The sequence below is a fragment of the Lampris incognitus genome, chromosome 2 (genome assembly GCF_029633865.1).
Source record: "Lampris incognitus isolate fLamInc1 chromosome 2, fLamInc1.hap2, whole genome shotgun sequence".
NCBI classification, from domain to species: domain Eukaryota; kingdom Metazoa; phylum Chordata; class Actinopteri; order Lampriformes; family Lampridae; genus Lampris; species Lampris incognitus.
Window position 1 is genome coordinate 52,135,500 of NC_079212.1, and position 13,768 is coordinate 52,149,267.

At 43.8% G+C, this 13,768-nt stretch overlaps 1 protein-coding gene across 7 annotated transcripts in view; it reads left to right on the plus strand.

Moving 5' to 3' along the window:
- atp2b3b (ATPase plasma membrane Ca2+ transporting 3b) overlaps window positions 1–13,768 on the plus strand; it is a 99,047-nt gene that overhangs the window by 18,748 nt on the left and 66,531 nt on the right. For 4 of the 7 annotated variants that reach the window (XM_056273306.1, XM_056273309.1, XM_056273307.1 and 1 more), the window contains exons 2-5: window positions 3,846–4,043; window positions 7,564–7,821; window positions 8,743–8,868; window positions 11,019–11,144. In XM_056273306.1, coding sequence (XP_056129281.1) covers window positions 3,846–4,043; window positions 7,564–7,821; window positions 8,743–8,868; window positions 11,019–11,144 — 708 coding nt within the window. The remainder of the gene's footprint in view (window positions 1–3,845; window positions 4,044–7,563; window positions 7,822–8,742; window positions 8,869–11,018; window positions 11,145–13,768) is intronic. The other 3 variants (XM_056273310.1, XM_056273311.1, XM_056273312.1) reach the window with 2 other exon arrangements.

Sequence of the window (13,768 nt, forward strand, 5' to 3'; positions counted from 1 at the left end):
GGACCAGTCTTCGCTGGAACGTCGCCATTCATGGACTTCTGCCTGCCTGCCTACCTGCCACAGAGCCACCTCCTGCTCTACCCCCGAGATCGGTCACTTCAATAAAGACTGGATTCTTCCCTTACCTGGTTGTCACGTCTGCTTTTGGGTTCTTTCCCGATGCGTGACATTTCCACCTATATTCAATTGAATACACTACAAAGACAAGATATTTAATGTTCAAACTGATAAACTTTATTGTTTTTAGCAAATATTCACTCATTTTGAATTTGATCCCTGCAACACGTTCTAAAGAAGCTGGGACAGGGGCAACAAAAGACTGGGAAAGTTGAGGAATGCTCAAAAAACACCTGTTTGGAACATTCCACAGGTGAACAGGTTAACTGGAAACAGGTGAGTGTCATGATTGGGTATAAAAGGAGCATCCCCGAAAGGCTCAGTCGTTCACAAGCAAGGATGGGGCGAGGGTCACCACTTTGTGAACAACTGCGTGAGCAAATAGTGCAACAGTTTAAGAACAACATTTCTCAACATACAGTTGCAAGGAATTTAGGGATTTCATCATCTCCAGTCCATAATATCATCAAAAGATTCAGAGAATCCGGAGAAATCTATGCACGTAAGTGGCAAGGCCGAAAACCAACATTGAATGCCGGTGACCTTCGACCCCTCAGGCGGCACTGCATTAAAAACCGACATCATTCTGTAAAGGATATTACCACGTGGGCTCAGGAACACTTCGGAAAACCATCGTCAGTTAACACAGTTCGTCGCTACATCTACAAGTGCAAGTTAAAACTCTACCATGCAAAGCGAAAGCCAGATATCAACACCACCCAGAAACGCCACCGGCTTCTCTGGGCCCGAGCTCATCTGAGATCGACTGACGCAAAGTGGACAAGTGTGCTGTGGTCTGACGAGTCCACATTTCACATTGTTTTTGGAAATCATGGACGCCGTGTCCTCCGGGCTAAAGAGGAAAAGGACCATCCAGATTGTTATCAGCCCAAAGTTAAAAAAGCCAGCATCTGTGATGGTATGGGGGTGTGTTAGTGCCCATGGCATCATGGGTAACTTGCACATCTGTGAAGGCACCATTAATGCTGAAAGGTACATACAGGTTTTGGAGCAACATACGCTGCCATCCAAGCGACGTCTTTTTCAGGGACGTCCCTGCTTATTTCAGCAAGACAATGCCAAGCCACATTCTTCACGTGTTACACCAGCGGGGCTTCGTAGTAAAAGAGTGCGGGTACTGGACTGGCCTGCCTGTTGTCCAGACCTGTCCCCCATTGAACATGTGTGGCGCATTATGAAGTGCAAAATATGACAACGGAGACCCCGGACTGCTGAGCAACTGAAGTCGTACATCAAGCAAGAATGGGAAAGAATTCCACCTACAAAGCTTCAACAGTTAGTGTCCTCAGTTCCCAAACACTTATTGAGTGTTGTTAAAAGGAAAGGTGGTGTAACACAGTGGTAAACATGCCACTGTCCCAGCTTCTTTGGAATGTGTTGCAGACATAAAATTCAAAATGAGTGAATATTTGCAAAAAAAACAATAAAGTTTATCAGTTTGGACATTAAATATCTTGTCTTTGTAGTGTATTCAATTGAATATAGGCCGAAAAGGATTTGCAAATTATTGTATTCTGTTTTTATTTACGTTTTACACAACGTCCCAACTTCATTGGAGTTGGGGTTTGTACATACATCATAATATACATCATGATATAGATCATATTATACATCATGATATAGATCATAGTATGCATCATAATAAACATCATGATATACATACATCATAATATACATCATGATGTACATACATCATAATATACATCATGATACACATCATAATATACATCATGATATATATAATAATATACATCATGATATACATACATCATACTATACTTCATGATACAGATCATAATAGCCATCATAATATAGATCATAATATACACAATATATAAACATCATAATATACATCATGATGTACATATATAATGATATACACATCATGATATACATCATAATATACATACATCATAATATACATAATGATATAGATAATAATATACATCATAATATACATCATGATGTACATATGTCATGATATACACATCATGATATACATAATTACATACACACATCATAATATACATTATGATATACATACATCATAATATACTTCATGATATATATCATAATATACATCATGATATACATCATGATATGATTGATCCCGGACAACACCATTTGTAACGTGATACACATGGCAGAGTGGGGGAATCGAACTGTTAAACCAGTATGGAACAGGATCAAAGATACACACACACACACACACACACACACACACACACACACACACACACACACACACACACACGTGCAACAGCACATCGATATGGATACCCCGGCATTGCAGCATAAGAGCATTATATACACATTGAAGAGAGAGAAAGGAGGAGGAGGAGAAATGAGTGAGTGTGTGGAGGGGGGTGGGGGTTGATGAGGAAAAGCTAGAACAGCCTGCCGCATTGTCAAGGACACATCAAGGGGAGATTGAGAGAGAAAGCGAAAGAGATGGGCAGAGAGGGAAGAAGCTAAAGTGGAAGTCAGGGGAAGAGGAGAATGGGGGTCGAATGGTAGAATGGGCGAGAGAGCGAGAAAGAGAGAGATGGAGGGAGGACTACACCAACAAATGGAGAATACAGCTAGCTAAGATTGCAGAACAATAAGGTCACTTGTTTTCTCTCGGTTTTGTTCTCTCTTCCACTCTCTTTTTACCTCCCCAATGTCTAAATCCTGTTGAGCCATCATAGTGCTATTCACAACAGCGCCGCTATGCTGGGAGCAGTGGCTGAGTCCCTGCAGCAAGCCCGCTGGACTAGCGTACGTTTTAGGACACAAACACGTGCAAACACCCTCCCCTCCCAAAAAAAATGCTAAGATTGCCACCAAGCGTGGCCAACCACGGCCAACAAATTACCTTTCCCCTCACCAACAGCCAATCCTAAAATAGTTTCCCCTCCTAACCGGTGCTGTGGTGGAATGAGATCACCTGTTGCTGGGCAGAATCTGCTAGAGACAGGAAGCCCTGGGCCCGATTTTCTCATCTCCATGGAAACAAACTCATCCGTGTGAGGCAGAAGGTAGAGAAATGTTGGTGAGCGGTCATGGAAGAGAAGGAGTAAGCAGGGAGTCCTGCAGCGAGGAGAAAAGGGTCTGAACGGCAGTTAACTTTGATATGTTGAGATTACGGGGGTGTTTGTGTTTGGTAAACTGGTTTAGCTAATGGGCAAGATAGAGTGTGATCTGAATGATGTTGTTGCGAGTCTGAGTATGTGTGTATTACATGAGTTTTTTGTGTGTCCATCTCATAAACAATGCTTACTATTTGGTGCTTAAGATGAAGTTTTCATAAAATTCCCTATAACGAAAAACTTCACTGATGTTAGACACACAACTCAGTCTTTAAATGCTTTGCTCAACTGGAGGGTAGGTGGAGATCTCTGACTGTCTGGTATCACAACACTACACTGATGTAGACAAGCAACACTGGAAAGTTCCAAAAAGTGACTAGTCTACATATGCAAACATGTGTGATTGTGGTTTATTTTATTTATAATTCTAATGTATGGGAGTGCCAGTTTCTGTCTATGTAGCCATACAAATATGCTAACATCACTATTCTTACTCTCTAGTTCTCTTTCTTATTTATTATCTATCTGTCCCTGCCTGTCTGTCTCTCTTATTCTCTCCATCTCTCACTCTCTCTCTTCATCTCTATCTTTCTCTTCATCTCTCTCTATCCATCTCACGCTCTCTCTCTCTTTCAGGTCTGACTGGAGACCCAGTAGACCTTGAGCGTAGGCACCAGGCGTTCGGCCAAAACTTCATTCCCCCGAAGAAGCCCAAGACCTTCCTGGAGCTGGTGTGGGAGGCCCTGCAGGATGTCACGCTCATCATTCTGGAGATCGCCGCCATCATCTCTCTGGGCCTCTCCTTCTACCAACCTCCCGGGGAGGAGAGCGAGGGTGAGGATAGGTGGTTAGCGGCAGAAGAGAGCATAAATAAAGCTGGAGAGGGGAAGTTGGAGAGGAGTTGGAGAAAAAAAGTAGTGGGGGGTTTGCTGGATTCCCCCCGCACCCCCAGCAATCAATATTTTCTGGGGTTGAATGAATGAAGGTTGAATGAAGAGACAAGATTGGGGAGACGGGGTTACATGGGGGGGAGAAGTAGTGGGAGAGATAGAGAAGCTGCAGAATCCATCATTCTCTTGGACCTCTTCTTCTGCCAGCCTCTTTTCTGGGGTGGTAAGGCAGGAGGAGAGATGAAAAGGAGCCTGTGGCAGAGTTCAGGGGTAGGAGAAAGCATTCACAGCCATTCATTTGAGTGGTGCAGTAGGAGAGGGAGATGGATGGAGAAAGGGAATAGAGACCACAAGTTTGCAAGAGTGAGACTAGCACTGGGGTTGAGTTTTGCACAAGTAAATGATTCAGCTGACTAACTGGACTCCTGGGATGCAGTGTTTACTTTAGGTGAAAAGTTCAGCTAACGCATTATTTTACTTTCTCTTCTCAAAGTGCTTGGAGAGCTCGTGCTACAGTGCTGGTCACATCAATGATAACAGACGAAACAGTCTGAAAGTTGTTTTACATCATAATACTTAAAGCAGAAATACACAGGAACTATACAATCATTCATCCCAATACATACCATAACACCAATATCTTTAATAAAGTAATGTTTGTTCCTCCACTGATAATTTCCCAAGTATTACACGTTTTCATTTAGCAGATGCTTTTATCCAAAGCGCTTTACATTTAAGAGGTGGTTGGCTTGAATAGAATTAGGAGTGTAAGCCAGGGATTCTTACTGGAGACTCGTCCCTCAACCCCCGATCTCCGGTGGGAAAACCAGCATTCTTACTTACCTTCTGAGCTAACCACCTGCTGTATTTTAGTTATATTAAACTATCACTTTCTGCTTCCGGTGTGGGAAGATGGCGGCGCGAATTCACGTTTGCGGTGGCCTCACCCAGTATACCGTCCATGTCCAAGTCTGTGTCTACTACATGGTACCGGCTCAACTTCACTCGACTCGACTCGCCTTTTTTTCGCTTTCCATTACTGGAAAGTACCGGCATTTTGGTAACTGTTACACTTTTCTGGTACCATCTTTGTCAAAGTTCCAAAAAAATACTGGAGTTGGTACCAAAATCAATGCAGACATCTGATTGGTCAGAGAAACGCGTCATGCGTCGTTTGCGTCACTGCGTCATCAAAGCGCACATGGGATATCGCCCTGCATTTTGAAAGCGTTATTATTTTTCCCTCCTGGATTCCGGGAAGACCCGCCCCTACTCTATCTCTGATTGGCTAATCCTATCCCTAACCCCACCCTAACCCTAACCTTAACCAACCTAATCAATGGAGGCAACGAGTACTAGCTAATCAGAGGCAGAGTTCCCGGAATGCGGGTCGGAAAAAAAACAAGGCATTTTGAAAGGGTTGCTGCCAGACCCAACAGGGTGTAGGCACGGAAGTAGACGTGATTGGTTGTTGCGTCGGCCAATAGACGGCACGGAACCTCGAAGCGCACTGACTGCCAGACCGACAGACAGAGCAATAGTTGGGGCGAATTAAGTTAACGTTAGTTAGCTAGCGATAGCAGTAGTGGTAGGGTTAGGGTTACAGTACAATCTGGCAATGTTAAGGCCAGTTGTACGCCAGCTAGCTAAATGTTTCAGTGCGCATCATCCGTCTCAAGCAGAGCCCTAGAAAGAGAGAGTTACGTCAACTCCGTAGACGTCAATGGGCCAATTATTTAACAGCAATGGCGGATCATGGGAGCCACGGATAGTTCCAAACAGTGCGCATAGAATATGTGTCACGTTGGAATATATCTATATCTATATATATCTGAAAATATTGGTTAGTAGTTACCAGAAATCGCGGCTAAGCAGTTCATTTAAATGACCCGCCAAGCTTTGTTTGGAACTATTCGGCGGCTACATGAACCACGTGACCCTCTCGCGTTCTGACCCCTCATTGACGCAACTCTCTCTTTCCAGGGCTCTGGTCTCAAGTCGGCGCGCTTCGAGGTTCCGCGCTGTCTATTGGCCGACGCAACAGCCATTCACGGTTACAACAGCCAATCACGGCTACTTCCGTGCCTACATCCCGTTGGATCAGAGCCCTAGAAAGAGAGCTTTACGTCAACTCCGTAGACGTCAATGGGCCAACAGCAATGGCGGATCATGGGAGCCCCGGATAGTTCCAAACAGCGCGCATAGAATATGTGTCACGTTGGGATGTGTCTATATCTATATATGAATGTAAAAGTCTGAAAATATTGGTTAGTAGTTATCAGAAATCGCGGCTAAGCAGTTCATTTAAATGACCCGCCAAGCTTCGTTTGGAACTATTCGGCGGCTACATGAACCACGTGACCCTCTCGCGTTCTGACCCCTCACATTGACGCAACTCTCTCTTTCTAGGGCTCTGCGTTGGATCTAGCGGCAGCCATTTTGAAATACCGAAGCGGTCGAAGCGGAGTTATCGTAAAAGTATATTTTGGAAAACCAGGCGTCGCTATGACGACCAGCTACACTGAAGGGGTACTGTTACGGTAATGGAAAACGACACAGAAGCTAGTCGGGTCGAGTCGAGTTGAGCTGGTACCGTGTAAGTGGAAAAGGGGCATTAGTTTGTCGTCGTCAGATGGCTGAGACAGCTGGCGCTGGATCGGCTGGGAGAGCTTGGTCTGCTGCATCCTGTGGGCGCAGGGACCACGGCCTTGCCTGGAACTGTGCCCAAAGAGGTAACGCCGTGGGCGGTCTGACAGGACGCGGAAGCGGGGCAGGCTAAGCTAACTGCTAGCCCATGCAGACCGGCAGTTCCGATAACACCGAGGGCCGTCTGGCGGCAGCCTCGCCTAGCCTTGACTGTGTTTTTAGTGTCGTCGTGTGGAGTGCGGGGAGGTGTGTCGAAGATGTCTGGCTGGGGGAGGTTGGTCTGCTGCATCCTGTGGGCCCAAGGACCACGGCCCTGACCGGAGCTGTGCCCGAAGAGGAAACACCGAGGGCTCTCTGACAGGACGCGGACGCGGGGCAGGCTAAACTAACTGCTAGCCCATGTAGACCGGCAGTTCTGACAGTCATCCTGGCTAGCGTTCGTTCTCCTGGACAGTGATTTTTTTCTTCTTCATTTAGAGATAGATAGATAGATAGATAGATAGATAGATAGATAGATAGATAGATAGATAGATAGATAGATGGCCCTGTGATGGACTGGCAGCCTGTCCAGGGTGTCTCCCCGCCTGCCGCCCAATGACTGCTGGTATAGGCTCCAGCATCCCTGTGACCCCAGTTGAGATAAGCAGTTTGGATAATGGATGGATGTTCTTGTAGTTTTTTGGGTGTGTTTTTGTCTTTGTGTTGCACTGGTGTACATCTGGTACACCTCGTGATTATTACAATTAAGTTAAAATAGTGAAAACATATGTCTAGACCTCAATTTACTCATCCATCCATCCCTGTCTTTCTTTCCACAGCATGTGGGAATGTGTCAGGGGGTGCGGAGGATGAAGGTGAGGCGGAGGCTGGCTGGATCGAGGGGGCAGCCATCTTGCTATCTGTGGTGTGCGTCGTCTTGGTAACGGCATTTAATGACTGGTCCAAGGAGAAGCAGTTTCGGGGTCTTCAGAGCCGGATCGAGCAGGAGCAGAAGTTTACTGTGGTGCGGAAAGGAAATGTCATCCAGATTCCTGTGGCTGATATGGTAGTGGGAGACATAGCCCAAGTCAAATACGGTGAGACATAATGAAAACAAATTCTGTAGTACTGCACATATACACATGCTAAGTGTATGCTTTAATCACTCACTCTCACATTAATTTATTGGCACACACACTCTTTTGCTCACTCAGACTTATTCATTCATTTGGTCTCTTGCTCTCTCTCTCTCTCGCTCTCTCTCTCTGTCTCTGGTCTGTCTCTTACTTAATCATACTTTTGATGTAACTCAGCTACACTTAAACTAGCCAAATATCAAAAAATGCACTATGTGTGCATACAGACAACCCACCTAGCCAAACAGACTACATTACTATACCTTAACTTTAATGACCTTAACTCACCTAACCTAACTCTACTCAATCTTCATTACCTTACCATATTTTGCCACAGCTTACTTTGTTTTACTATACCAATTCTAATTTAACCTAACCTGCAACGGGATTTGGAGGTTAGGTTGGAGATTGGAGACTAACAACTGAGTTGATAGTCTCCAAATGAAATGTTGCCTCATCCAAAAATTCACTGTTTCAGGAGACCAGTCAGTTAAATTTTCCTTTGCTGACATTTTTTAATATATATCTTTAGTCACGTGGTTTGGTGATAGTTTGACTTGTATTTTTTTATGTGAAATAATTTTATCTGTCAAAGTGGAAACAAAAATGGCAAAATTGGAGAAACGATTCTTTCAATACAGTGTATCCCCAACTGGCATCCATACCTGAAGGTGTTTTGAACAGGCTTCTACAGATCTGCCCCCAGATTATTATTTTTTGCCTCTCTTGTGTTCTCTTCTGTGTAATCATCTTGTGAGGCCTACACCTAACAAACACCTGATGTATTTGTTATGAGTCCAAATAGAAACCCTGTTGTGTCACTAACCAAAAACACTAGCAATGTTATTAAAAGCTTACACAGATTTCTGTCCATGTTTCCAGGGGACCTGCTGCCAACTGATGGTATTCTGATTCAGGGCAATGATCTAAAGATAGATGAGAGTTCTCTCACGGGAGAGTCTGACCATGTGCGCAAGTCTGTGGACAAAGACCCCATGCTGCTCTCAGGTTTGTTTTACATTTCTAAATAGTAGGTTTTATTTTTTTGGTTTTACCCCTACACCTGGTGATTACAATGGATTGTGGTAGGACTAGGGGTAATGGGCATAACTTCCTTCAGCTAAACAGCAGCAAAACTGAGGCCCTTCTCATTGGCACCCCTCACACCAGGTTAAACTTTCTCCTACAACCCCTCTCATCATTGCTGGCCTAATCATCTCCCTCTCCTCCTCAATCACCAACCTCAGTATCAAGTTTGACCCCTCCCTAACCTTTGACACCAAGGTTAAATATCTCTGCAAGACCTCATTCTACCACCTTAAAAACATCGCCAAACTGTCCTACCCTCACCCTCGCTGATGCAGAGAAGCTCGTCCACACCTTTGTTTCTGGGCTACTGGCTGGACTACAGCAACACACTCTTGATCAGGATTCCTGGCAGGAGCCTTCAGAATCTCCAGTACATCCAGAACGGCGCTGCCAGGATCATGATGAGAGAGTGGAAACACTACCACATTCAACCTGGCTTCCCTGCACTGGCTTCCCATCTCCCACAGTATCAACTTCAAAACCATGCTATTAACCTTCAAACGCATCGACGGCAACACACCTCCATACCTCAAAGTTCTGCTCACCCCCCACAATCCCTCTTCCACTCACCTGTCTGGCAGCAGCTTTCTCCTCCACACTCCCAGGATGAAGCTCCGTTCAATGGGAGACTGAGCATTTTCCTCTGTTAAGTCAATTTTCAATTTCATTTGTATATCCCAATATCACAAATTACAAATTTGCCCTAGGGGACTTTACATTAATACAACATCCTGTCCTTAGACCCTCGCATCGGATAAGAAACAACCGCTAAAAAAAAAAAAAATAACAAGGAGAAAAAATAGGAAGAAACCTCAGGGAGAGCAACAGAGAAGGGATCTCTCACCCAAGAAAGACAGACGTGCAGTCGATGTTGTGTACACAGAATAAAACAACATTTACAGAATACAACATTGAAAGAGGATAACAGAATTATAATGGAATTATAAGATATATGAAGACTATGATGAAGAGGACACCAAGCAGTGTCCAGATGCCACTGGAGCAGCCCAGGACCTGAGCCACATGGGCACCATCACCATGTAGACCTGGCAGGAAGACAGACTAAAAATGCATACAATGGAGACTCACATGACACCATTCACATACAAAGGAGGAGAGACAAGAAAAGACATTAGTCACATCAGAGAAAGAGAAAGATACAACACTGAAACAGGATAACAAAATTATATGGATTATAGAATATATAAAGAATGTAATGAGGAGGATGCCAAGCAGCATCCAGGTGGTGACCACCATCGCCATGGAGACTTCGGAGGAGGACAGACTACACGTGCACACGGGAGACTCACATCACACCATTCACACTCACAGAAGAAGAGAAAAGAGAAGACATCATTCAGAGAGAGAGAAAGGACGTGAGAGAAGAGAACAGTTTGCAATAGTCAGTAATCTATACTCTATACGCTATAATCTCGTGGGCAGAACAGTGGTTGGTAAATTCACTGAGACAGAAACCGACCCGCCATGCAGTACAGGTTGTGAAGCACTCAACTTAAAGGCAACTAATTGTAAGCGAAGGCAAAAAGATGAGTTTTAAGTTTGGATTTAAAGGACTCAACAGACTCTGATTGTCTGATGGCAGCAGGCAGGTTATTCCACAAGAACGCGGCCTGATAGGAAAAGGCCCTGCCACCAGCTGACTTCGTTTTAACTCTGGGTACACACAGGAGCCCTGTATTTCGAGAGTGATGAGCTCGAGATGGAATGTACAAGTTAAGGAGATCAGACAGGTAAGATGGGACAAGCCCATGTAAGATGGGGCAAGCTCATGTTGCCTCCCATCTCTGGAATGCCTTCCCAGACCACCTAAGGGCTCCTCAGACACAAGCCTACTTTAAAATGGGCCTTAAGAAGTTTTTATTCAGAAAAGATTTTAATTTAACTGAATAGTATATCTATTTTCTGTTTTATTGTTTTAATGAACTGTCAAGCACTTTGAGGTTGTCTCTGATGATGAAAGGTGCTATACAAATAAAATGTATTATTGTTGTTATTATGATTGTTATAACCTAACCTCAGCTATAAGTAAATATGAGTCTTTGTTGTAGGTACCCATGTGATGGAGGGCTCGGGGAGAATGCTGGTGACAGCTGTGGGCATTAACTCTCAGACTGGCATCATCTTCACTCTGCTGGGTGCTGGAGATGTGGAGGAGGAGGGAAAGGAGAAGAAAGGTACGACGACTGTAAAAAGATTTTGTGACATTATCATGGAAATATATGCAAGGCTTTTCCTTAACAGCTCTGATTTTAGCAATTTCTGTCCAATGTCACATTTTGAGTAAAGCATTTGAGAAGTGGGTTTTAAGTAAATAGATCCTTATTTCACTGGAAATAACATCCAGTCAGACTTCAGAGTTGAACAAAGGAAAGAGAGCGCTGGTTAAGGTTATCCATGATCTAAGACTCGGCATTGATTACAACTCTGTATCCATTTTACTCTTTTGGATGTTAGCACCACATCCAACACAATATAACATATCATTTTAATTAAAAGATTGGGAAATTGGATTGGCCTCCTAGGCAGCTTTCTTAACTGGCTTCGTATATCACTGGAAGGCAGTTTGCCATGAAATTTGATGACCACTTCGCCAAAGTATATCAGTACAGACTGTGGTATCCCTCAGAGCAGCAGACCAGGCCCCCTCCTGATCTACCTGTATGCGCTGCCCTTAGGAAATATCATTTGTGAACATGGGGTGAACTATCTTTTGCATGTTGCTGCTGTTAGCTCTATCTATCTGTGGAGTCAAATGGCAGCATTTCTGTGTTAACTTACTGCTTCACTGATATCTTTAAATATAAATATATGATATGACAGAACTAATTTTTAATTAAATGAGTAAGATTGGGGTTGCCCGGGTAGCGCAGCAGTCTATTTCATTGCCTATCAACATAGGGATCGCCGGTTCGAATCCCCGTGTTACCTCCGGTTTGGTCGGCCGTGTCTACGGGTGGGAAGCTGGATGTGGGTAAGAGTGGGGCAATTGGCTATGTACAATTGGGGAGAAAAATTAAAAGAAAAAATTAGTGAGATTGAAATGTTACTTATTTGTCCCAGAAAGGACTTAGTTTGTCAAAAGCTAGGTGCCGTGGCTTCTAAGACAAAGCCAGAAGTAAGAAATCTAGGTGTGGTGTAGACCCCCTGATCTAAATTTTAACTTGCATATCAACATGGTGAAAAAAAGCTGCCTCTTTCCACCTCAGAAACATAGTCAAGGTGAGAGCTTTTTGTAACACAGCAGGATGCAGAGAAACTGGTTCATCCTTTTATTTACCTTAATTGGACTTGATCACTTCAATGACCTTTTACCAGTGCAACCCATGAAAAAAATTAGCAAACATCAACTGCAAGAGTCCATCAAAAAAAGATTCAATCATTAATTTTTGAACCAATCAGTGATGCTGTCGCTCCCTATCTAGTTAAGATTATTTTAAGGTGTGTCTCCTGTAGACCCCTTACATCCTCCTTTACTGGCTTCTTAACTGTTTCAAGGATCAGGTCTAAGAGGAGTTAGAGGGCATTTAGGTATTGTGGTCCCATTCTTTGAAACATCCTGCCAGAGGGTCTGAAAAACTCCTCATCGCTAGATATTTATAAGAATAATGTCAAGACTTAGCTTCTCAGCATTGCTTTTCCTTGAAGAATCTCTCTTGTTCTTTGGTGTATCCAACCTGTTGAGGTAATTTCATCTATTTTAATGTCTTAATTTTTAGTGTTCTGGTTTTGTTCAGCACTTTTATTTCTTGTCATTTTTTCATCTTTTCTTTTCATCTTGTGTTAAACAAATTTTTTTGCAATCCTGTATGAAGTATGCTCTATAAATAAATCTTGTTGTTGTTTTGAGCCGTAAAGTTTGTACTGGGGAGGTAAGTGTGGTGAGCTGAGTAGGCTTTATATTTCTCTACTATATCGCCTGACCCAGGGACATTCTTGAAGTATGGATGGCTATAGAATAGACACCATCTTACAAATGATATATGTGCGTGCAGAAAATTGACACTCAGCTACACTGATTTCACTAATCTTGCCTCCAGATGAATACTTTAAACTGGTCACTGAAATCCAGTCCATTAAAATGTACCTTAAATGTGATGCTTGGTTGGACTGGGAACAAAATTTGGTCCTGGCAATTTTTGTCTGGACCTGCCCCTTTTTTCCCCAATATATGCACTTATGAGTTGTATAAAGCAATATCAGGCTATTTATAACATATAAGCTAAACAATAGATATCAAGTTGGCACCTCAACCACAGGTGTACCTACAGGGTTTCATAAAATGATGTAATAAATAAATAAATACTCAAGAAACAGCCTAGAGGAAAAGTCGGCACCCCAAGAGGCGCACTTTGGATTTTAATCATTGACAATGGGCAACCCAACTCTCAGTGCACTTATGCTACAGTCCGTAACGTAAATAAAACACATATTGGGCATCCAGGTAGTGTAGCGGTCTATTCCGTTGCCTGCCAGCATGGGGATCGCCGGTTTGAATCCCCGTGTTACTTCCAGCTTGGTTGGGCATCCCTACAGACACAATTGGCCGTGTCTGTGGGTGGGAAGCCGGGTGTTGGTATGTGTCCTGTTCGCTAAACTAGCGCCTCTTCTGGTAGGTCAGGGCGCCTGTTCAGGCAGGAAGGGGAACTGGAGGGAATAGCATAATCTTCCCATGTGCTACGTCCCCCTGGCAAAACGCCTCACTGTCAGGTGAAAATAAGCGGCTGGTGACTCCACATGTGTCAGAGGAGGCATGTGGTAGTCTGCAGCCCTCCCTGGGTTGGCAGAGGGGGTGGAGCAG